The 26712-nt window shown below is 39.0% G+C and overlaps 1 protein-coding gene across 1 annotated transcript in view; it reads right to left on the bottom strand.

The window, feature by feature from the left end:
- ADCY2 (adenylate cyclase 2) overlaps positions 1 to 26712 on the bottom strand; it is a gene marked incomplete at both ends in the record, with an annotated part of 216402 nt that overhangs the window by 16858 nt on the left and 172832 nt on the right. Inside the window, 5 exons of the mRNA XM_084279914.1 lie at positions 707 to 865; positions 7906 to 7990; positions 9536 to 9720; positions 15300 to 15419; positions 25300 to 25437. Of these exons, the coding sequence (XP_084136040.1) occupies positions 707 to 865; positions 7906 to 7990; positions 9536 to 9720; positions 15300 to 15419; positions 25300 to 25437 (687 nt within the window). The remainder of the gene's footprint in view (positions 1 to 706; positions 866 to 7905; positions 7991 to 9535; positions 9721 to 15299; positions 15420 to 25299; positions 25438 to 26712) is intronic.

Genomic DNA, 26712 nt, shown 5'->3' with positions numbered 1-26712 from the left:
ACTCAAGAGATCAAAAATGAACCCCTAAAGCTGCCCTCCCTCCCCTTTTGTCATTTTTGAAACACTTGTTCAGTATGCAAAAGAAATTCAAACTAACATCTCAGGTAAAGAACTCCAGAACTGCTACTCTCTCTAAATGCTTTTATTTTTTTAATCCTTCTCTGCTTTATTAAAACTGTAAAGCAGTATTAGGAACAGATCTAATTTCCACCAAAGTCTTTTGTTTGAATCTTTTGGTGCTTGGATTAGGCCCAGTGAGTAAACAGGTAATTTGGAGTTCAGAACCTCTCTCCAGAATTAACATAGCTGCTGTTTCAGGGAAGAGGTTAATTTTCACTCCAGGAAGCAAGGTCTCCAGTCACCATAAGAAAATTCAGAACCTGAATGCAGGTTCACTCTGATCACAAAGGCAAAAGTATCTGAATGCATATGATTTAAACTTAAATCCAGGTTGATTCAATCATTCCCTTCTACTTTTTCCCCTTTTCTTCTCCTCTTTCAAAAGGGAAAGTGCATTGCTACTCAAGATAATTTCACATTTCTTACTTCAAGGTGCTGAGAAACCTTTCAGCTAGGTAAAGGGGAATGAAAGTGACTGAGAATCTATAATGTCACTATATGGACATCCTGTTCAAATCAGCATTCGGTGGCATTTCCAGAATATGCTGCTTTCTTACAGAGCAGAGGATATACAGAGAAGACTGACCTCATTCTTCAGGTTTCTTGCCAAGAAGTGTTCGGCTACGTGGGCTGGAAGCACATTCTCCAGAAGCACCCGATTTAGGTTCTCCATGGTCTCAATCTCTTCCCGCTCTTTTTTGAACTTGTTCTTCCACAGGAAGTCTAACCTACAGTAATATTCATTCTGTTACAAGAGGACACAGAGGTAAAGAAACAATAGGCATCTTGTCCTGCTGGAGTACAGGTTTAAGAGACAAAATAAGCACAGTATACCACCCTCACAAGGCTTTGATTTGGCCACACAAGTACAAATCCAGATACCAAAGAAATAAAACCCCAAGCAAGCACTATGCAACACATATTTCATCAAACATAAGGTTGCCCCATCCCCCATCCCAAGGCCCATAAAAAGTTGCAAGGTGCCTTAAACAATGGAATATTTATTTAGTTCCTCTCAGTTTTAGTAGAGATTCATTCTAGAAATCAAACACTGTTACAGAAACAATGCAGAGTTTTGCAATTTAATATGATATCTTATTTATCTGAAGTCAGAATTTCACTTAGAACAATAACGGGCATTTCAGGAAGACACTAATATATGCCAACTTGAACTTATGTTGTGCAGTCAATGTGGTAAAAAAGGGGGCAGTAGAATTAAAAAAAACACCTGTTGATATAATATTGCTTTAATTATCAAGTTATTGTTAGATTATACTAAGTGGTCCATCGAGGCAACCCAGTTGAGTTTTGGTTTTGCTGTTGTTTTTGGTTTGGTTTGGGTTTGGGTATCTTTTTACATTGCTTTCTCTAATACTTCATCCTTCTTATATTTTTGTCCCAAAGTTTTCATAATTGCCTTTTTAACATAGCCAGCGATAAAAATAACAGGAACAATAAAGAAATTTATAACATTCTTGGAATATCAGTATTTCTGTTTCATTTAAAAAACATTGACAAATTAATAAAAAAATCCATCTTTGTGGAGCTCTCTCTACTTCTTTTCAATACTGTCAATGCTTTGTTGGAAATTCTATGGCAGTATTTCTACCGTAAAGCTTCCACTGGCCTGTCTCATTTGAGCTGATACAAATCAAGAGCTAATTCAGTGTAGTCCAATTGTTTAAACACGATCATGCAGCCTCAGTGAAGGCTGTGCTGTTAGCCAGAAGGACATGATTATGATGACAAACATATTATAGGAAAACCTAAAAATGCCACCTAATATTGTTAGCAGTCAATAAGCATTCACATCAAAAATGAGAGTAATCCTTCTGATGGGACAGTGGCTGTCACTGCTCAAAATGATTCATAGATATTTAGTAGAAGTCACAGCCAAAGATAGAGTAGAAAGGTGAAATTAGACGGTGTTAAAATTTGGCAAGCTTTTAAAAAGCAATGAAGGTAAAAAATGGTGAAGCAAAAAATGCATCTGCCAAGTACTTGCAAGGTGGAAAAACAGTAAGAGGAAAATACTGCTTCCACTAAATGCATCTACAGCAGTACACTCAGGTTCCCTTTAAACTGTCAGGTAAGGGCTGGGTTAACTATTTAGCTATTTAATTACAAGACCAAAGGAGATCATCCATTCCATGAAATCCTTATTGACCAATTCTTTTTGTGCTGGTACATATACCAGTAAGGCCAGAATGAAGACCTCAAATGCACTGCAAAAGATGTATACTGGCTCTTCTGACACAAAGATAATGTTCTTCTAAAGGAAAATAGGTCTTAACATTTTAGAAAGGCTCATTCTGCATCACAGAAATCTGGACTTTGGGTGTCCAGGATAGGACAGAAGGAAAGAAGCTGAATATTTTCTAGTAATTACATGTTACTAAAGGGTATTTGCAGATCATAAGCAAATGAAGAGTGGACAGACAAACATGAAGGAACACAGAACCTGAGTACAGGCTTCTGCAGAGACTTGGATAGAGCATTTTATTGTTGCTCTCCATCATCATTCCTGTATTAAATGGCAATTATCTCTCCTATAAGAATTGAGGTAATGAACAACTTAACAACTTCTTTTCAAAACTCATCACATGATGCAAACTACAGTCAGTTGCTTTTTTATAATGTATGTTTTATATATGTGTTATTTATACGTCTATGTTCCCCACATAGGTGGTAAATTCAAATGCTACCAACTGTAGTCATGCAGGAAAAATCCAATAAAATCTGGAATGTCAAATTTATTTGTGTAAATTGACAAAAGCAAACTGGATGCCACTGAAATTAGGTATTCTACCAACCCTTTATTGAAAAGAAAAAGTGGTAGATAAGCTGAAGTCTTAAACAGTTATGTTTCTTCTTTTAGATTTAATATTAAACAGATGATTTCTTTAATGTTTTATTATTTATTCAACGAAATTTAGGCTGACATAAAAAATGTCAGAGAACTTAGAAATCAGAAAAAATAAAGTATACTGCATTCTACAGTTTGCTTTGAAATTAAAGAAGTCATCATACCTTATTTCAAAATGCCTGTTCAGACTTGTAAAACCAAAAAAACCCTTATTAAAACTCACTTTAAAATGCAGGGTGTTTGTATGACCTATCCAATTTACTATACATGTCATTAAGGATCCTACTCAATCTTTATGGCCTTTTCAATACATCACAATGAAAATACCTCATAATGCCCCTGCACACATAATATTCTTGAAATACAAAATGCTGCTGCTTCACCTTATACTGCTTTACGTGACAGCACTTCCCAGTGGGTGAGCGCTGTGGAACACCCAGGAAGGCATGAAGGGCTCTGCCTTCCTCTGGGCACCACAGAGCAGTTGGCTTCTTCCAGGACACAAGACTACCATGTGCCTGTGCAAGGCAACGCAACACAACCTCAGTGGTGCAAACCAGTAGTAACTTCTTGGGCAAAAGCAGTTATGTGCAACCAGACTGCTCACTGACTGCACAGAGGTGGGTTATCTGTATTTTTACACTCTAGTGGGACACACACCTGGGTTTATTTTCAATATCTGAGTGAGACAATGAACTAGTTCTCCTCACTGAAATAATGTCACACAGAAAGTCAAGAGAAGCAGCTCAAGAGTAGCTGTCTATGCTGTAGGTGTCTACAGTCAGGGGAGATGAATGCTATGGCATTCAGCAAAGGGGCAGCAACGGCAGTACTAAGGTAGGTAAGATCACTAGAAATTAACCAGGGATTTCATTCAAGTGATGAAGCTAGGGAGATTCCACCTCACAGCCTCAAGTCTGAGAAACCGCCTAAATGTGGAGCATTAGCAGATTTCTTGGTACACAAAGCTGATCAACAAGAAGCCCTCAGCTCTAAAGTAACCAAATGAAAAGCTGTGTCACAGTGCCAGAGAACTGACAAATGGTAAGGATATAATGCAAATGTTTGGCAAGGAACTGGGGTGACTCTGGGAACAAGAAAGCAAGGTACTTTTGAAAAAAAGCCCTGTTAAGGAACAGAGCTATTTAGACCTATTAGCTAAAGCTGATACAATGACCCATACCTTCTGTAAACAAACCTCCATCTGTTACAAAGAGGTCAATGGACATGTGAATAAGAGTGAAGTTTGACATAAGTTTTCATTATGTTCTTTCAGAAGATACTCTTGAGAAGACTACAATATCTAAGAAGAGAAGGATCCTCTCACAGAACAAAAGCTCACTAAAAAGCCGAACAGACACTACAAATAAACGGTCTTCACAGCCAAGGAAAGTTGCCATAAACGTCAGGGCACTAAAACAGCCAGTGAAGTTCAATGTTGATAAACACAATATAATCAATGATGGGAAAAAGAAAATATCTAGTTTACAGAGTACTAGAATGTGTGTAACTTCAGGTACTAATGAGAAAGGAATTCACAGAATATGCTGATACTGATAATTCAGACTGGGCCATAAGAGACATTTAATGCTCAATCATGTTTAAATGTGAGCACACTCCTTACACAGCCTAGCCCACAGCAGTCTGTATTCTCCCAGGCAATGCCTGGGCAGGGTACAAGAGTGGAGATTCTCAACATGTTGACTGCCTTCTGCCAGCCTATTTTCCAATAGCTATAATGGCAAGCATGCAGAATGAAATAGGTCACTTGATCTCCGTGCCAAGGAATAGTGTAGCCTACGCTGTCATGACCATCAAAAAAAAGCAGTTCTTCTTTCTCCACCTCACTTTTGGCATCCTATGCTCTGTCTTTTGGCACAGTCATGGCTGCAGCCACACCATAAAACCAGATCAGGAAACAAATCTGGCTGAAACCAATAATTTTTTCCAGGGTTAATTTTTAAGCCAGATCATTTCCCTGATTTGGGCCACTATACCGGTCTGCAGGAAGCTGTCCAGTACCAATGAGGAGATACAAGAGTTCGAATGAGTAGCTAAGGGAAAGCCTACTTATTTCAGTAGGGCTGCTTCGTGTGCAGCTAAAAGTATTTGTTGAACCTGAGAATTAAGTTGGCTCATACATAATGATATACCACTGCTTCATCTCTTCATGCCCATTCAACCATGCACACACATTCCCTCTCCCGTTTTTTCATCAGGACAGGCATCTCTCTGACCAGTGGAGAGCAGGTTCACAAAGTGAGGCTTGTAGGAAACCATTCACTTTTTTTTTACTTTAAAATAGACTTTCTGGTTACATACTCTGGGGACAGAGGAACACCAATGCCAACTGAAAGGATATTGAAAGCCCACCCCTTTCATCAGTGGCTAGTATCTTTAGCATTGTCAATATAATCACATATTAAGAGAAAAGACGTTATTATCTGCAATATAAAAAAACCCCAAACTACCAAAACACAATAGCAATCAGGAAGATTACTTGTATGTTATCCTCTGTGTGGCCAGCAGGTCTAGGGAAGTGATTGTGCCCCTGTACTCGGCAGTGGTGAGGCCGCACCTCGAGTGCTGGGTCCAGTTCTGGGCTCCTCACCATAAGAAAGGCATCGAGGTCCTTGAGTGAATCCAGAGAAGGGCAACCAGGCTGGTGAAGGGGCTGGAGGGGAAATCCTATGAGCTGCGGCTGAGGGAGCTGGGGATGTTTAGCCTGGAGAAGAGGAGGCTGAGGGGAGACCTTATCACCACCTACAACTACCTGAAGGGAGGTTGTAGAGAGGTGGGTGATGGTCTCTTCAGCCAGGTGACAGGAGATAGAACAAGGGGAAATGGCAAGAAGCTGCACCAGGGCAGGTTCAGATTAGATGTTAGGAAAAAAATTTTTACTGAAAGAGTTGTCAGGGCCTGGAACAGGCTGCCCAGGGAGGGGGTTGAGTCACCATCCCTGGATGTGTTCAAAAAAAGGGTAGATGAGGTACTTAGGGATATGGTTTAGCATAGGACGGGAGTGGTTGGACTCAATGATCTTTAAACGTCTTTTCCAACCTTGTGATTCTGTGACTCTCTGTGGAAGAGGAGTAAGGAAGAATTTTACTTTGCCTATAAATTCAAGATGGCTTGGCAGTGCTCTGAAAGTGCCACTTAGTAAATAGCAAGCAGAAAGTTTAAAAACAAACAAGGAGGACACTTTCACATGACTTCTTATCAACTGTGAAAGTCATTATCAGGAAATGCTGTGAAGACTGGGAAGATAAAATGGCTTAAAAAAGGATCAGATAGTCTAACAGAAAGCAGAGAAACCAATAGCTATTAAACACTGCCACAGAAATGTCCGCTGGCAGAAGGGGTGAAGCAGGCTTCATCCCTGGAAGGGTCACTCTATGCAGGTTCACTTCCTCCCCTATTCTTCTCCTAAGCATTTGCTACCAGTCAGTATCACTAACAGTAGCTTAAAATGGTGGGTCTTATGCCAGGCATGTATTAAAATCAGTTTATAATGATTTCTAGTTAACATTTATACTTTGCTTGAGACTGTTTGAAAACACAGAGGATTTTTTTTCCTCCTTCTTTACGGAAGACTAAATGAGCAGAAAAATAAAAGGCAACTGACTGAAAAGACACAGATAATTAGCATCATGACAAGGATCCAGGACCTACAGCTCTGAAAACAGTGACTTTTTCCCTTACAGGATGGATTTTCTGTTGTTTTGGCAGGGAACAACACACACTGTTGTACACAAAATAAACTGTTGTAGATGTGACTGAACCCACAAAGAAATACTCTCACTGCTTAGTGAAGGTGACATTCCTTCTCTCCTTTTTCCTTGGTGTTGCATGGAAGGGCTCCATCTGACACCTCGCTTGACTGGAGCAAAAGGTTCTCAACTGATGCAGTGAAGTATTTGTCCCTCTCTCTGAGCGCAGGTAGCTCTGCTCCAGCTCCACTGCCTGCTACTGCCATCAAACGAGCAAACTCTAATACAGTGCTGGCAGCAAGGCAGATGAAGGATTTTATTCCTAACTCAAGAAGGATGCTCCCCACCACAGAAAATACTGGAAAAAGGATGTCAGATAATAATTTTTTGTCTAGTAACCTGCAGAGCCTGCTTGGCAATTTAAATGGCAGTCATTATGTTTCGAGGAATTGTAATGTGAGTGATTTAGAGACAGTATGGGCTAAGAGTCTTCCCAAGGCTGCAGGCTATGGATGTACAGGCTGTTCATGAGATCTCACAGGGATTGCCTCTTCCATCTCACTGCCTGCATCATTCCAGGCAAAATGGGCCGGAATTCCAACTTTCAGCCATGGATCATGGACAGATGGGAGGATTTAGAGGGAGAACTGCCCTTGCACTGGCCCTTAACTTGGTAGAGGGTAAGACCACTGACATTGTGCTTGTACTGAAAAAGCCCAACTGGATAATAAAAAGAGTGGTCTCCTGTTGGGTCATAGTTTTAGTGTAACTGTGGCCTCAGCATGTGGTACACTTCTGTGTGCATGCTACGTTGTTTCTGTGTCTGCATCAAACGGTAATAACTGTGAAGAAAATAGCTTGTAATTAAGCAACTAGGGAGACAGCAGATGGATGCAGACAGATGGGAGCACACTAGGAAGCTATGAGACAATATTGGTCAGCATGACAAGCAGTAGTCACAGCACACTATCAGCATCATGTCTACAGACTCAATGACAGTTATTGGTGAGTTTTAAGGGCATATTTTAAGGTAATAAAGAAAATGGCTTTTTAGATGCTTCTGACACTCCTTCACAAGGATGTGGGGCAGTACAGAATAAAGGTGTTTGTTTGTCAGAAAATATAGAAAACAATTGAGAAGGTGGGAGGCTGCATATGGAGGCTGGCATTATATCCACTTATGCAGATGAAGAGAAGTGTGCATCTTACCTGTCTACCCAAAACCAGTAATGTGACGAAGAATATAAACAAAGAAATTGAGCCCATTGTCTTCAGGTCTTTCAGTATTCCTGGCCTATAAAATAAAAATATAAGTACAGCAAGCTGCTCAACAGTTAAAGCAAAATTACTTTAGCACAAGAAAAAGACCGCAAATTATATTACATTATGCTATGTCAACTAAGACCATTTAAATACGATATGTTTTATTATTTGATGAAGCATAATTTCCATTTTGTAGCTTTAATTATTTCTACTTCATTCTGTGCAAATGTGCATACATTCTGAAGTCCAGTAATAAGATGAGGTTTTAATAAAAATGGTATCCTTGTTTGCTTACAAATAGAGAGCATTTGGTGCTTATTCTATATAGGCTGATTAAAAAGAGATGTTTTTATGTAATGACAACACTTTAGTAACAGAGAGCTTGATCATATCTAATGCCTGTAAAGAAAAGGAAACTAAAGCACCCAACACCCAAGATGTCTTTCCACCTCAGAATTACAGGAGGCACAAACTAGACCTTGTACAGAGGGGGGGTTTTAATAAAATCCCCTTTGGGAAAAGACACTAGGAGTAATGGGAAACAGTTCAAACTAGCACTCTCCTCCAGGCAGCACTGAAAGAAGAACCTCGATGAGAGAGTTAGAAAGGAAAATAACAACAGATACAGTTTGGCAAAATCAAGGCTGCTAGAGGCACATGCTAAATCTAACCTGTTGCACAGTTCTCCATCCCATCACAGAGCTATCCTTCGCACTAACACAATGGGAACATAAAGACCTGCATTGATTTAATCTTTACATTTCAGAGCAAAAAAACCATATGACTTATTTTTAATTTTTTTTTTTTAAATTTAGGTACTTTTCCACAGTTATCTCTGTGTCCTAAAGATCTTGAGTACTTTACATCACAGGCAAAAGGATACTGAAACTCTAATCTGAATACTCAGCTTTTCTGCTGTGGTGTGTGCAGTGTACACACAGACTACATAGAAGAGAATGACATCTTTCGTTTGAAAATGAGGTAGAAATTACATGTGTCCAAAAATTATTTTGCACAGCAATACTTACAGGCATAATTTTGTTCTTAAATATTATCACATATAACAAAGATTTCAGCAATCTTGGTCTCACTGAAAATTTAACATAGAAGTTTGCAAGCACAAAAAAAAAATTCCAAACTGTTGGTCTTCCTTTTTTTCAATAGCTAAGACTGCATTTGTAACGTTTTAAGAAAATGTACTAGTTCTGAGGAAATTTATTTTCTTTGGCTTGCAGCAAATAGGCTTTAACAGCCTTAATTATGTTCAGCCTTAGGCCTTAACAACGTTAACAATAACTTCTTAATGTCCTTCATTAAAAACATGCAAATTAAACCATATTCTATTTCCTATATTACGTGATTTAAACACCTTGCCCAGACTTGTTTATTTTATTCTAATGCTCTGAGGTGTGAGGTTAAATAACGTATTAACTGCAGCACAGCAATGATTTTACATTGCCAGTTGCAGATTATATAGCCAAACACACATATAAAAATCGGTTCTGTGACATCAGGAACTGCCACAGGTAGGATTTCATTTCTATTAATTTCAGAAGGACTGGAGTTATCCACTTACCTTTTAAGAGGTGCCATTGCATACATAAATTTGCTGTAGTCATCCAGCATGGCCCCATGAGTGTGGAGAAGGATAACATTGTAGCCCACCAGTGCAACCAGCATTATCACCATTTTCAGTTCATAATTTATTCTCAGGAATACAGAGCAGGAAATGAGTCCTAATATACAGCTGTATATAAAATACTGGCAAGAAAAATCACATGGAAAATATTTAGAATTTGGCTCCTGAATAGGAAATAATGCATAATAAAATGCTCAGGCTAGTTTTAAAAACAAATTGATGACTGACCAATTAAGCATCGAATCTATTGCAACCTATGACATTATGGTTTGAAGTCAACAGCCATCACATGTTGGTATTTCATAATAAAGACCCTTTTTCTTACTAGGCTCCAACTCACACAAACCTCAGTGGAATCCAGATCATGCTCCTAATTCACGCGCCCTAATTTTCACCCTTTGGCGCTTTTTATTTACTCATCTGCAGTAGCAAGGAGTGTCTATTTTTGGGGCACCATTGATGGTGGTGCAAGAGATGCAAGAGTCTACTGCTAGAAGATGGACAAGAGATTTATTCCTGTGCCACCAGAGGGTTTTCACTCACACTGGAGTTCAATAACTACCCTGTGTGTATTACTAGCATAAGTGGCAAGGTAAAATGTCTGAAGGTCTGAAAACAACAATTCAATTGCCTGTATTTGCAGTGTGCAAACTGATGCAACATGCACAGTTGTTATGAACCTCAAAGATACACAATTTTACAAACTCAAAATACGTTAAAGACATGAAGAATATAAAACATGAACTTGGCCTGTTCATTATACAAACATAAAAACACCTTCTGTCATATCCTCTTCAGTTATGACTACATAAAAACACATTCAGTTGTGAAAAAAAGCCTTTTCTTTCCTATGTCATATATATATCAACAAACATATGTTTAGTTGAAGTTAAATTCCTGAAAAATACAGGATCAAAATTAATGTTAAAACAGGAATGGTGCATTCTCACTAGAATTATTATGTCAGTCCTTAACACACAGCACCTTTGTCAAAGACGCTTCCTGAAAATTATAGCCCTACACCTTGTAAGGAAGTAATCTTTTCTGAAACTACAAAGCATTCTATTTGTAGATATTCTATTTTCAGACTACTGTTGACTTGTTGATGGCAGTACTTTTGACAGAACCTGAATCACTGTATACTAATTTTGGAGGATCACTAAGAAGAATAATTTTCACAGCGCCCATCAGACAGAATTGATCTGCCACCTGAATCTTTGCATTACAGTAATTTGCTTTTAGATCTGTTTGAAATAAGGAATAGAAAGTACTGATGTTCAGAACCACCAAAAATAAAACTTCTCCGATGGCTGCATTCCACAGGAGGTCACACTCTGAATACAGAGTTACATAAAACTAGTGGCATCCATGTTTTTATTCTATAAGGAATTCTACCTGTGAAATTAGTTTTCCCAAAAGAAAAAAGCAAAGAAAAGGCAGTCTTGAAACCACAGCTGGGTGCAGTTTGACAAAACCCAAGAAACTTCCAAGTAGAACGGTATCTGTTAATTTTCCATGGGAATACATAGACTAGATTGGAAATTTCAGCTAAAATTTCAGACAAAGGTGGATGGATTAGAGTGGCACAGCCACACATTTAAGAATGCAGACTCTGATATTGTGTATCGCAGTGCAAGATTCCAGTAGGCAACAGGCCGATCCAGAAATGAGTCTGTAAGTAAATCTGCTTGAACAGCCACACCAGGTTATGAAGCTTTTTTTATTATTATTATTTTTTAATAATGCCAGCTTAAATAAACTTTTTTCCACTGTATCTTACACATGTTCAAGGGTATTGTTTCTGAGTGCTCAACATCGCAAAAGAATTTTTCAATTCTTGTCAATGGAACTGAATGTCTCACTTTTAGTAACAAAATTAGAAAATTTTAGTAGTTGTAGCTCGAATCCTTCTCTAATCCTCCCAGTTTTTCAGACTAATGCAAAAGGGCTCAATAAAGAAATCAGAGAAGTGACTACAAGACAAACGGCTGCAAATGATACGCTGCAGAGGAACAAAGGTAACTGGCATTCTAGCCAGCTTCTCAGAAGGATGCATGCAGCTAAAAGCAGGGAAGACACTGGAAAACACTGAAGGAACAGTCAAAGTAACCACACAGAAAATCAGGACTGGTGGAATTACTGTCATATGTATTGCATGAGAGCTCTGGGCTTTGTCAAAGTCCCAAAACTGCAAGCTGTCAGGCAATGACAGCCTGTCTCCTGGGCCAAGTGGTCTGCTCTCAGTTCACCAAATGAACATGGCCTTTCCTACAGAGGAACTAATGCCCAGTTGGGAAAAAAATTACAGCTTTTGTGTTCAGCTACGTACAGGGCTTGTTTCTTAACAAAGATCCATTTCAGGCTTGTTCATCCTACACCTCTGTACAACCTACTAAAGAATAAAAAGGACTCAGGCTATACCAGCACTGAGGCTTTTTCCAAGGCAGAAAGATGAAGTGATACCAATCCTTTATAGTGACCCTGACCAAAAGATCACTGCACACTGAAGAGTCAGCAATTCACACAGCAGTGAAGCTGAGCAAGTGCAAGTCTGTGCATGCTCTGTGTATCTCTTGGCTGTGGGATAAGCTCAGCCAGCTCAGTCAATTTGCTGCCTCCAAGGAGCCAGTGGGCAGCTCTCCCTTGGTAGCAGCGGTTATGCCAATTGTGTGGCCTCAACTTTATATAGCGGTGCAGCAACAAGTCCTCATGAACATCGTTTTTGTCTGGCAGCAGAAGTAATGAATAAAAATGTTTTGTTCCAAGGATATCCTGTAGGAACTCAAAGAGGAAAATGCTGGGCAACAACTCCACAGATGGGATCTGCACCTCATCACATGCCACCCCTGATGGAAGGAGCATCCAATGCTGCATGATGAAAGGCTACCAGCATCTGAAGGGATGTAACTCCATCTACCCTCTTTTTTCTTCCCGTGCTATCAGCAGTAGGTGACACTTTAACCAATACCTTACAGAGCCTGAGTGCCTTTATTACTGGATCACAGGCCCAGTGCCTTGCACTGCTTCACTACACCCTTGAGATCTTAAGTCCAGTACATTTGCTCTCTTCTCTTAAAACTCATAACCTACAATTCTGTGGTTATAAAGATCTTTACTGAAGTGAAAAGGGACTCTGCTCCAACTTGTCTATGGAGAAACTCTTGAGAAGAAAGTAATTTGGGAATTCCCTAGTCACAGAATCACAAGGTTGGAAAAGACCTTTAAGATCATCAAGTCCAACTGTTCCCGTCCTATGCTAAACCATATCCCTAATTACCTCATCTACCCTTTTTTTAAACACATCCAGGGATGGTGACTCAACCCCCTCCCTGGGCAGCCTGTAATCTGTAGTCAAATAATGTGTATTCCAAAACTGCATCTTTTCGAAGTCAGTATTATGGCCTTTACTTATTTTACATGTGGAGGTGGCAGCACTGATACCACACTGTATTTTATCACAGGAAAAGATATGCACAACTCAAAATCACCAGGCCAAATTTCTATTATGTAGAAACTACAGAAGCATCATAGCAAACCTAAATACTACCTAGACACAACTGAAATCCCTCAGTTTTACTGTGTCATCTTTCCTAAATCCTTAAAAAGAGCAAGGAAGCAAACAATGCAACACAGAAGTTATTTTAGGGAGTGGAGGAGGGGAAGAATCAATCTGTCTGCTTCAAAAATGTCTAAATTACTTTGGGGCTGAAATAATTTAAAAATGTCTTATTCTCTCATTTCAGATGACAGTCAATAGATCTGTCAGGTCTAGTATCATAAATCACAGGAAGTATATCTGCATGAATAAAGTTTAAAGCTAGCACAACGATTCAAAAGACTGATTTTTTAATTTAAGGAAACAAACATTTGTCAGCTGAAGTATTCAATATCTCATTCAGTAAAGAGAGAAGAATTTTATTTCCATATTTAAAAAAAAATTAAGATCAAAAGCAGCAACTCAAAAGGAACTTGTAGCTTTTTCAAGCAAGAACTTCTGTAGTGCACAGAATGATGTGCATGTGAGAAATTTTTAATAAAAAAGAGAGGGAAAAAGTATTTGAAGTCTTTATCCACCCTAGCCTTTTCATTTATTATTACCAGAAGTGATATTTTAACATAATTGTTGTGCCAATTTATAAAAGACAAAGTTCCTGTGATGAAAGAACACTTGTTAATAGTTTAAAATATATAAATCACTCATTGTTAGAAATATGCCAATCATCTGAAGATTTTGAAAACATCCTAGTTTCCATCTTACATGGAAAAAACAAAGGAAAAAGACACGCAACACACAAAGGTTTTATTTAAGAACAGCAGGTTAAATCTTACTAATAAGTTATGAAAACTGTATCCTTCAGATGCTTGTTGGAGACTTTACTGGCAGAAAACGAGAAAACAAAATACCTTTCAAGATGTTCAAAACTGTAAACAAGTAATATAATAATAAATTTTAAAATAGATGACTAGAAAACCTGCTAACTAAAAAAGCAAATATAAAAGAGCATTGGAAGAATTTATTTCTATGTGCTTGTAAGTGTGAATATGTGCAGAGTCTGGGAGAAATACCACATAGTTTCTTTGACAACAAGGATAACTTGATGCTAGGGACAAAAGAAGATGTAGGCACCTATTCATACCTGGTGGTATTTGGTTAGCTAAATTTGAAAATGAGAAACAGAAACTTTGCTCTGCTGTTGCTTTATCCGGGAGAGGCTGAAAGTTTTTTAAGTGTTGTAGTTACTGCAACTGATTTTTTCCAGAAGAGTTCTGCACATAATTAACATCTTGCTTTTGTGTGTGCCTAGGATTGTTTAGCCTAACATAGTGAATAGCTGCTTCCTGTAAAAGATATTGTGTGGAAATCAGCACACACCACTCTGGTACTGATCTCATCAATTCTGCATGGAGGTAAAACAATCTTCCTTCTCCTCTCACTGCCTCCTGTTCATTCATCTAAGGACTGAGGACCTATTCGGGCACCATGTACAGCTTGTTATATTCAACTGCAGGTCTTTTGTAATCCCTTTCAGAATCATTGCTGTCTAGGATACAGAACCCCTTTTATTTCAGGAATGTCCCTCCCCCTGTTCCTGAATGTGCTGCTGTGCTTTTCTGCACACTGAGGTATCTTCTTCAAATAAATCGGTTCAGATCTGTTTAACAGTTTATATAGTGGTACAGGAGTGTTGCCTTTCCCCCCTCTCGCCCAACCAGATATGCAATGACAGACCTGTGTGATGTTCACAGATTTCACATTTGCTGTCAGGTCAATAAAGAAATTGGTGAGTATTTTAAGGTCTACCACTGGTCCTTGTGAAACCCATCTGCGGGCCGGCCTGGTTTTCCCACTGACAGCAACACGGAGCTTCCAGTCCCGTCTGCTTTGCAGTTGCTGTGTCTTCTCCGGATACCTCATACTGCCCATTTGTTGGCATGGGTGAGCTAAGCTTCTCAGTTATCAGACTGTCTCCTGCTTTTTAATCTGACATTTATTAAACACCCTTTTTTCAGAAGTACTAATCTCCTTTAACTTCCTACTTCCTTCAAACGCAAGTTGCAGGTGACTGAAAAAAACCCACCAAGCTTTTGGTGCAGTCTTAAAAACTGGTGGGTGTTTCACTTCAAGCAGACCCAACAACAGTCAATTTAGTGTAATTGTTGTAAACAAACAAACAAAAAAAGAAATGTAAAATGAACTTACCGGCAGGAAAAAACAGTTGTTTTGTATACACCACCGTGTCTGATTACTTGAATTAGGAAAACTTGCATTTGATGAATTAAGTACTGAAGGAAAAGCTTTCCCAGCATTGTCCAGGAAAAACTAGAGAAAAACAACATATAATCCATTAGCTTGTCAGCTGTTTAAGGTCAAAATAGAGAAAAGGAATGGAGAAGCAGAGAAAGCCTTGCCAGTAATCACTTAACTTTGGTATTTCACTGCAAATTGAAATAGAAAAGGGAAAATGACATCACTTGATTGCTTGTTCCTGCATGCTCAGACAAAAACAACTTTGTTAACCTCCACCTGACACTTTCCATAAAAAATTAAAGGCTCTCTTCTATGCTACTTTCATATATCTGAAGCTCATACACATGAGAAACGACGAAATAAATTAAAAATAATCCTGGTTTTACCTCAACTGAGCCTTCTATTTAAACACAGGAAGAACTAAAGAAAGAATAAGAAGTCTTTACTGAAGTTGATTTACCCAGATGTAATCCTTCCCATAGTAATGATCATGAGAATATAGGTACTAATGTTGAAACAGAAGAGTGGAACCAGTCTTTCCTGGGTCACCAAATTCAGCCATCTGATCTCACAAATACCCAGCATCATACAGTAACCTTTGATGTATTGTTCGAGTGCTTTTTTAATGAGTTAGTTTTGACAACATTACCACTGCTTTGAATCTCACTACTTAAACTATCTCCAAGCTTAGCCAGTATTCATGGCCAGTTCACATGGTTTATTTCTTCTCAAGCTAATCTTACCCTTCAGCTTTCAGATAGCTCCTTTCTCTCCCTAGTATTTATGTTGCTGATATTTAACACCATCCCAGGCTTCTCTATGGTCAGCAACCTGTTTTTTCTAGTTTCTTCCCAGAAAACAAGCTCTTCATTTCCCTGATCATTCTAGTAGTCACTGTGTGCCTACCTCTTTCAATTCAACCTTCTGGGTAACTAGAACTGCAAACACACTTCCCAGATTTCATCAGTGAGTTGTGCAATAGCATTAATAATAATTCTGCAGAAAGGATGTTTTCATACATTCTAGAATGACAGCTCCCTTCCTCACAGCTACAAAACCTTAATAGCTCACTGCATCTCATGGAAGTGGGGCTCAGACAGATCATGAAATTATAGCAGCTTGACACGTTGCTGCACACAGCCACTAACGTCAGTCTCAGCAAATGTGAGGTGCTTTTCCTTCACTGGGGCTCACTTAGCTAAATGTGGTTTATACTTACCATGAGTTAAAAGCAGTCACACGGATGGTTATTGTGATTCAGCTGACTTGCCATTAAACCCACATAATTAATCAAAATCCTGAACTCGTCACATCTCTACCTGATGAGGTTCCATTTTGTATCAGAATTTCTTGTCACTGGTCAGCCAGACCAACGATAATCTTGCACTCTGTACTAAATTTCATCCTAATTCTTTTACTTAAATCCTCAGTTGACTTCTTCCTTTCTAAAATCCCATGCCTTCTCCCACAGACATTACCTGCCACCTTAATTTCATCAGCAAATTCTACAGTTCCTCTCATACACTGTAGATGAAAATCCAGAGTGGGCTGACCACTGCAGAGCTCCAAAGTTTGCCCCCCTCCCACTCATTGCTGCTTGCAAGTAGCAGCTTTGTAATCCACCTCTGCATTCTTTCCCCATCCCTGTCTTTACCTAGTGCCCCAGAGAAAAACTGCTCAGTTGACTCAGACTAACCAAATCTGGATCAAAATGGTTTACTGGCTTACTGATTAACACTAGGTCTGGTCAGCCACAGCTATGTGTGGGCAAGTCCTGAAAAATTCTGACGATGGAGACCCCCAAGCCCTTTGGCAATGTGTTGCAGCACTGTACTATCTGCACAGTGATTTTCCTCTTTTTTTTTTTTTTAAAGGCTATTCAACCTTTCAGGCCACCACCCATGGTCAGTGCCCTTTGAGATGTTTTGTGGTGCTGCTGAGAAGAGTTTAGAAAAAGAGTTTGAAACCATTATCAATGCAACACCCCTTCAACAGAAGGAGGCCTGATTGCACACTCATAAAGGCAATCCATATGCCATCTGCCACCAAGACTGCTTTACATGAAGCTGTCATGACCTCTGCAATAACATGCAGGACGGGCTCACCTTTGCACAATTGCAGTTTCAGGTTGTTTTGTAGTTTTGCGTGGTGGGGTTCTGGTGGAGGAGGTGGAGGGCTGCAGGGGTGGCTTCTGGAAGCAGCAGCCAGAAGCTCTCTGCAGGCCCCAGAGAGCAAACACCAGCTAGAGTCATCGCTGACCATGGATGATGACAGGGAGCAGAGAACCCATCTACAGCCTGTGGAGGACCCCATGCAACAGCAGGTGGAGACACATGAAGGATGCTGTGACCCTGTGGGAAGCCTGCATTGGAGCAAGCTCTGGGCAGCGAAACCTGCAGCTCATGGAGAGACCAACCCATGCTGGAGCAGGTTTGCTGAGGAACTTGTGACTCCATGGGGTACCAGGCTGGAGCAGTCTGACCCTGAAGGTTGGCATCCCATAGAAGTGACCCACACTGAGGCAGCTGAAGCCCTGACAGAAAGGACTCACATTGGAAAAGTTCGTGAAGGACTGTCTCCCATGGGTGGGACCTGACGCTGGAGCAGGGGAAGGTTGTGAAGAATTACACCCCCTCCCCTCCTCGCTTCCCCGGCTAAGATGGAAAACAGCTTGTGAGGAACTGACTGAAACCCCCATTCCCCCATTCCCTGCCCATCCCCATGCCACAATGTGACAGGTGGGGAAAGAAGGGAGAGAAATCAAGTCTTTAGTCTGCAATTGAAGGGGGGGAGAAATTTTAAGATCTGGTCGTGCTTCTCATTACCTGACTCTGGTGTCACTGGGTGTGCAGTGCAGTGTAATAAATTAGAGTTTTCTTCCCTTTATTCTGTGTTGAGTCTGTTTTGCCTGTGACGGTGATTGCAGAATGATCTCTCCCTGTGCTTATCTCAACTCCTAAGCCTCTCAGTAGTTGTTTTCTTCCCTGTCCAGTTGAAAAGGGGAGTGATAGAGCGGCTTTGGTGGGCATCTGGCCTCCAGCCTGGGTCAAACCACCACAGACTGTTTTCCTTTACTATCATGTTCCTCAGACTGTTTATGTACAACCACATATAACTAACTAGCAACCAGTGAACTATATATTCAGGAACAGTATCAGTATTACTAAAGGTAAATCACAATACCAGATGCTACAAAATGTTAATAAACACCTACAGTAATTGATCTCCGAGAGCTCTAATCATGCATAAAAAGCTATATGCATATCCACCCCTTCTCACAGGATGTGTGGGTTAAATGCACACAAATCCTCTTCTGGGAGCATTCTTGCACACCTCTCCTGGAACGAGATGTGGGTGCACATGTGCAGCTCCCTAGGAATGTTTCTGTTTACCCCAGGTGATGATGGACTTCCTCTTGAACAGGAACAAGTGCCAGTGCATTTACTTTTTTTGCAAATATGAAATAACTGCGTTTAGTTTCAGAATCCACAGAGCAACAGGTTATATGCTATACCATGAAGAACTCAAACACAATTACGTTATATATACATATATACTAAATATATATGTGCATTCATTTCTGTTAAAGCCTTTTGGTTTTGGTTTTGATATTTGTACCTAAAAAGTTACCTGTATACACAGAATGCTATATGAAATGTGGTGTATCTATGAACATATAAATAAACATAGAAAAGGGAAAAAAAAGGATATGGAAATGTTGTCATCTCCCATAAGCCAAACAACACTTATTTCTGAATGATGTGTTTGTACTTCTCTTTCTTGTCTCCCATCAGTTATCTACAGCTGTTATCACGCTTTGGAGATATATATTGTTCTTCAACATAGTATTTTTTTGTAAGAGACAGCTCAGTCCTAAGCAGTCACACCTACTCAAATGACTCAAATGAAAGCGGTATTTTTTATGAATACCAATGTTTGCCAGGGAACATCTGAGCACACTAGCATTAAATTCTCATTTTAACTTCATATATTCAAACAGCTTTTTCTTCTCTTGTGTTCGTACAATCTGCAATCTGAAGTTGTGAGTTTTTTGCCTCACATGATGCAAATACCTGCTGTGAGCTATTTTTTTCAATAGGAACCAGGTGGTGGCAGAGCCTCCCCACTGCCCCAACATGGGATAAACAAGTTTGTGCATCTCTCTCGTCACCTGACTAAGAACCTGCACAAGACTACACTAGTTGAGATCCTATTAAAAACAAAGCCAACTTTCTCACCAAGGTACTTTCAACCATTCTGTACAATCCACATGGAACCTGAACTAATACTTCACAAGGGACCCAAGTCAAATGGATTGTATCTCACCACCCTAAACAAGCTGTCTGGCTGATTTCCACATCAATGTGCACAAAATGGCCTCCTACTGAGAAGAAGGAAAGGTGACAGCACACTAATCAAATGCACACTTGTCCATAATTGAACAATTATAGACTAATAATAAAACGTGTAAAGTTTTAATAGTTACACAGCTAATGGGCTGAACCCATGACAAGTGGGCAGGAAGGCAAAAGCTGGCAAATAGTCCTCCGTTGAACTACTGAATTATAAAGTCAAAGGCAGTAATTAATTGATTCAAGTGCCACACAAGTAGTTCAACTATGGTCATCAACTTGTGGCAACACAATGTCATGCAGCAGCCATTTGTAAAGACAAAGACCACTACAAATTTTGTGAAAAAAGAAGACAGAGGCCACCCTCTACAACATTAAGAAGTGTGCTTTGGCACTCCACAAGACTTACCTAGAGGTAAGCTCTTTAGGAAGCAGGTACTCCAGGAACAGCAGTTCCACAGCAGAGATGTGCTTAATCAGTGGAAACACAGAAGCTGCAAAAAGATAGGTCTGGAATGCTATCCAAAAATGCAGCTCAACTGAATTTACACCTTTCACTTAATTTGATCCCATCATTGTTTTCCTTATTTACAAAATTACACTGGAAATGGACATGTGACATCTATAAAGAAAAGTATAAAACCCATCTTTGTCACAGTCCCTCTCTCTCCCCACTACTTCCTTACCTGATATGAACACACAACTATATTTTAAATTCATTTTCTGCTGTTCCAGATGAGCTATGCAACCTCCTCATCATACAATTGTCTACAGTTTTTACAGTGATGTTGTAAACATAGTTGGTCATGTTTGTGCCCTAGTCTATTGTTCAGAAAAAGTTAAGAAGAGTGTAAAGTATGACAGAAGCACACAAGTCTGCTAGCAGGTTTAAATAGAGAATTTGTATTTTGTTTAAAAAAAAAATTAAGAAATGATGCTTTTGTTTGGTATTGCTCCATTGTTTGAAGCACTAAGTCAAACTCAAAGGACTCCTCTTGCTCATTTTTAATTTTTCTACCAACTCTCCAAATATCCTGGTGGTTTAGGAGAACTTTAGGAGGACTTTCTTCTCAAAATGCATAGCACTGCTTCATTTACAAAATGCTAGTTGGTCTGACAGCTGCATCAGGAATTTATCTCCAGATCCTCACACACATAACCCAAGAATAATATGGAGAATTACAAATTCTGGTATCAGTTCTTATCTTCACAAGCAGAAGTTTAAGGAGAGTCTGGAACGCTAAGTACCTACCTCGACTTTTAAACATTTTTGAATTAACAGGAAGTGATGCTTAGACATCGATAAGTTTGGAAGGATCATGAAGATCCAGAGAGTACTGCACTGCACTGGTTATGATTTTTAGAGCATGTTGTCTCTGGGTTTGTATAAGACTTCTTAGCTTCCTAGTGCTCAAGCATCTATATTATTTGGTGGCCTGTGGTATGTCTCTTGTTAAAAGTAAAACTTACCAAACCCAAGCTGCTCAATAATTTAACTCCATTTTTTATAGAAGCTTTTGTGCCAAGTGAAAATACCTAACAACCACTGTGTCCCCATGTGTTCAAGTCCCAGCCTCCCTGAAGAGGCAATGTACAGTGTCAAGTAAATGCCTTGTTCAAAGCTCCCAGCAGCATTTTGGAAGAGATGAGGAGCCTGCTGGGCTTTTACAGCCTCAGATACCATCATGGCCACAGATATGGAGCGTTGGTCACTTATGTGGGTTCATCTTACTGCATTATGGAGCAAACAATCATGTGGAGACAGGACAAGGGGCAATGGCTGCAAGTTGGAGCACAGGAAGTTCCGCACCAACATGCGGAAGAACTTTTTCCCAGTGAGGGTGACAGAGCCCTGGGACAGGCTGCCCAGGGAGGTGGTGGAGTCTCCTTCTCTGGAGATATTCAAGACCCGCCTGGACGCCTATCTGAGTGATCTGTCCTAGGGAGCTGCTTTGGCAGGGGGGTTGGACCCGATGATCTCTCGAGGTCCCTTCCAACCCCTACAATTCTATGATTCTATGTGACAGCACAGCTCACTCTTCCCCATGCACTTGAAAGACACCAGAACTGCCGTAAACATTATTTTAGGATGGTTCGTGCCAACTACTTGCTAACTCACCTGTGCATCTCTGCTAGGGCAGCATATCTAGACTGATAATGATTTTAGTACATTTCTTAAATTCTATCTCTATTCTGAAATAGGGTTTGTAATGGCGCCCTGAATGTACCACTTAAATGACGTGGCTGCAGATGTCCTTTCTCCTTCCACGTTGAGCTCTAGGCAGTGTAAATCTCTTCTTAAAAGAAATGCATTAGGAACCTGCCAAAATAGGGTGTTCAATGTGCTAGTTGTTCTAGGGACAGTGTATCTGCCAAAGAGATTGCCTGTTAAAGAGAGAGCAATGTCAACAAATGTTTTAACAGAGTTAGCTGCACTAAAAGGAAGGTATATTAAATAAACCAACTTTCTACTATGAAAATGGAATCAGGTTTGCTTAATTATGCGTCATTAGCCAGATCAGCCATGACTAGAGGGAGTGCAATATGGGGCCAATACTTGTGTAATTTAAGGCATGCTCACAGACATACATTAAACAATGGAGCAGAAATACTCAAACCTCTGTCAGTCTTCACGTTTCTAAAGACATGTTCTTTCAAAGGACATATTCCATGTGTTCAAAATTCACTGGACAAAAGCGGGAAAGTAAGAAACAGCCTGACACTGAAAGCTGGTAGTCAGGGCACCTTCTGGGACAGTATAGCCCCGAGATCCTGCTGCTGTGCCAAGAGCCATTTACGCATTTGATGCAGAAGTCATTGAAACAAAGAGCTATTCCAGGGCTCTTTCATCATGCCACTGTCACTGACATCACATGAATCCCAGTGGATGGTGAGGCACAATCATATGATGCATCACATACAGTCATTCATTCAGCTTCCCTGAGTCAACCCTTCTTGGTCATGCAGTCCTTCCATCTCTGAGATGTCTGGATTGTTCCCTGCAATATACTTTTTCCTGTTCTCATTAATGCAGGTCAGCTTTGGAAAAACAGCCTTCCTCAGACGCTGATTGCTGCCCTGCTGTACATACGGCACCAGACGCAACGCTCAATGGAAGCAGCATTAGTCACATTCTCCCTTCAGCTAAGAAGCATTTGATGCTTATGTCACATTAGACAATTTTTTAAACTTACCTCCACTGATCATGACTATGTACCTCTCCAACGTGAAGTCTGGGTTTCAGATGTCTGCTGAAACAGCTAATTTGAAACAAAATTGCACCCCCACTCTTTTCTAATGTTCCTTGACCATAAAGACTGAGTTTTATTTGACATTTTGGTCTTAATTATGATTTATTAGGTGTGGGATGGTTAGACGCTTTTTATCTCCATTAAATCTTAATGGATACATTTTGCCTTTTTCTACTGAAAGAGTTCATGGAAATAAATGCAGTTAATGGACTCTGCTATTAAGTACATGTTGCTTGGAGATATAATAATGATACTTCAGAGTCTCTCCCACAATTTGCTATTAATATTAAGGAAATGCAAATTTCACAATTACATTTAAAGTCATTTTTGCTAGTCAAACTATTAAGGTTTAGTTTCAAGGTGGGAATTGTACTTAAAATTATCATCTCATGAATATCATGGAACATGATTATTTGTAATACTGCAGTCATTACTGATAAGGCACAAAGACTTTTAAAGTATGGACTATTAAGTTTTACTGTAGCATTCAGTCCACATAAAAATGGACTTGAACCAAATTTTTTTTTCTAATAATGGTGTACTGAACAACTTGTTTTTTCCTAAAACAACTTCTACCAGTTAAAGGCCAAATCTGAAGTAGGCTGTACACAATACTAGAACTTGAGTCCAAGGAATAAACAGTTGCTGACCATATCTTCTTTTATACTTTAAAACGTAATAAATAACCATATGGTTTCATAACTCAAATTACACTTTCATTTTTTCTTATATATATTTATAGAGTTCAAAGTAAAAGAAAGTGTAATCTGACCTGCGTTTTACAAAGTACTCCTCCTGGATTGTTTCCTAGAGTATGCCAAACAGCTTTTGTTTGGCTAAAGGTTGTCATTCATGAAAGCATATAATTAGTCTTCAGCTGACGACAAGAAGTGATGGAGAATCAGCAGCTTTTCAGAGTAATATATTCTCACTGCTAACTGCAATCACTGATAGAAAGTGATCTTATTTTCTCATTTTTCCAGTCACTGCTTCTTTGAGATTTTCCTCTACCAGCCTTTAACACCAAATTCAATTAGCTAAATTTTAAATGCTTGAGGATGGAATTGGTTTTGAGTCTATTTTCTCTCTTAAAAAACAAACCCAAAAAAACAGAAGAAAGAAAGGAAAGTATCTACTTCCCAGAAAAGAAAACCAACAAAAATGAGACTAGGATCAGGAGAGGGTTCTACCAGAAAGTTCAAGTGTTCACATTTAAAAGCCCACATTTACATCATTGTATCATTCTGACAAGTTTAGTACTTACTGTGACAAATGATTGACTAAGGGTCCCCTGAAATGTTGTGGGAAAACAAAATAAAGCAGTGTAGGTGTTATCAATCTTTAGAGTCCTTTATGAACCTCAAGTGAAAAAAGGACCAGCAGCTCAAGGAAGTGCTCGAGCTACAATTTTAAAAGCACTGAAGTGCAAATCTCACTCACTTGAAATGTGACTAACATCTATGCATTAATGTTGTAGTGAAAACATTACCTAAATAAATATTAAAGTTCTCATTTTGCAGATACAGAACTGAGCTGAAACACTTTTGTGGATTTATGAATAAATAAATCAAGCTTAGTCCACAGGGCAAAAAAAGGAAGTTTTTGATGCCATATACTGCTCATCCCATTACAGACAACATCCTTCAGAGTAAATGAGGACATTAAGATTCAGGTTTTATGCAGACTAATAACAGATCTACTCTGTATTAGCTGTAGCTACAAAAGAATAATAGAATTATAAGGATTTTCCCTATTAGGAGATAAAAGAAAACTATGGTTTGAAACACCTAAAGTAGGGGTAAACCCTAACAAGCTTGTAGTTCAGTACTTTTGAACTTTTGATGTAACTGTGATTTTTTTTCCTTTTCAAAAATCAGAAACACATGAAATTAAATAATGTATGCATTATGATCATTTTGGGATCAGCACAGCAGCTTCACAGATCTGAATAAATCTTAATTTGTTTTGCACAAAGGCTTTCACACATCCTGTGAAGAGAGACTTCATTTTCTGAGCAATACTGTTTTTCTAAGTAATGAACAGATGAGTAAGGGGTTTGAACAATTTAAACCTGGGATTTAACTATCTTCTATTCCTTATAAAGGACATTTTTCTTAATAAACTTAGCTAAGATACAAGCTCTTGCTGCGCATTCTGTTTGCAGAGGTTCCCACTATACAGTATATTTTCTGTTGCTCTGCTTTACGTTTCAGTCTGTGGTCATCATTACCATGTAGACTCCTGGCACAGCTATGGGACATAAATTCAACATCTAAACCACCAATGAACAACAACAACAAAATCTTAAAAGAATACAAAACCAGAAAAAAATACCCCTTTTTCCCTTACCATGTTGAATACAGCCATAATTAATATTATAGCAGTGGTTGTCAGTGTAAGAGTGATCCGTGGCCAAGGACGGTTTGCAATTATTCCAGATGATTTCAGGATCCACAACAGTGAAGCTGATGCTTTCTTGCTACATTGCTAAGTGCAAAGAGTTTAAAAAAAGAGAAAAAAAAAATAAGTTTAGTATATCAATTACTATAAACAAGGGTAGAAATAAAAGGCTTAAGACTGAGGGCAGCATTAATCCTGAAACATTGTACAGAAGTATTCAACTATTATATTCTCAGTAGAATTACAGATCATGATTATACATGAAACTAAATGCAAATATAGTTGAAATATCTATCATAATATACATTCTTTCAAATGATTATGATTTGCAAGTACCTTATTACACATTTTATATATATTACTAATAATAGCAAATGCAGAGTTGACAGCAGTGTCATTACCTCTAATGCCAGTAGAAAAACCCAGGAAAACAAACTGACCTCCCCTTCCTCAATTGAAGGAGAACTATTTAGTAGTCTCAAGAAACTTCAAGATGTAAATAAGACTCTGCACGGTCTTTGACAGAGACATACAGGTCTCCTCACTATAAAGTCTGTATATATAGACATGGCCTTGGCAGTCTACAAAATAGTGGGGTATCTGGTTTTTTTTTTTATTTGTTTGGAGATCTGTGTTATAATTAATTTCAAGTGAAAGGTAACTCAGCAAAGTAAAACAACCTTCCTTTAAACTCCCCAGAACACAAATAAGCATTTCATACAACAATTGGACTTACAATTTGACACAAAGAGTATTTAGTGCATAGAACGTTTTTCTTATACAATGGCAAAAATAAAAGCCTCTGACTAATTTAACCTGCTTCCAAGAACACTCTGCAATAGTCTCCTTTCTTAAATGCACAGTGCCCAGAGGCACAAGATGCTCAGGCAGAATAAACAACAATTTGTGGCACTTCCAATAAATATTCATTTTCTCAAAACTTCAGCAATGAGGAGATAAAGGTTGCCTAGAAGCATCTTGTGCCCTTTCCAAGTGTCAAATTCAACTACACTGAAACCAAGGAACATGACAATCCCACAAAAGTATTCGCTTTCTATCAGCTTATTTCCTCTGTTTACTTAATATTACCAGAGATCACTTTATACATTGTTTTCACCCCAGCCACAGCAATCGGCAGAGATAACAGCAAAAAAAGACTTTGAGAATTCAAGCACTAAAAACTACCAAACATAAGGCTTAATGTGCAGCACTTGTCTATTAGTTCAATAGCTATGGCACGTCAGGCTAAATTGCACTATGACCCAACATACATGATGTAGTTTCCATGAAAGTCTTTGTCATACTACATGTAACTATTTCCTTCCTAATCACATACAAGTCCACTGTATATCTAGAACTTTT

The sequence above is a fragment of the Gallinula chloropus genome (genome assembly GCF_964237585.1).
Source record: "Gallinula chloropus genome assembly, chromosome: 2".
In the NCBI taxonomy this organism is placed as follows: domain Eukaryota; kingdom Metazoa; phylum Chordata; class Aves; order Gruiformes; family Rallidae; genus Gallinula; species Gallinula chloropus.
Note: the sequence above shows the minus strand (reverse complement) of the source record. Positions and strands in the feature narration are given on the sequence as shown.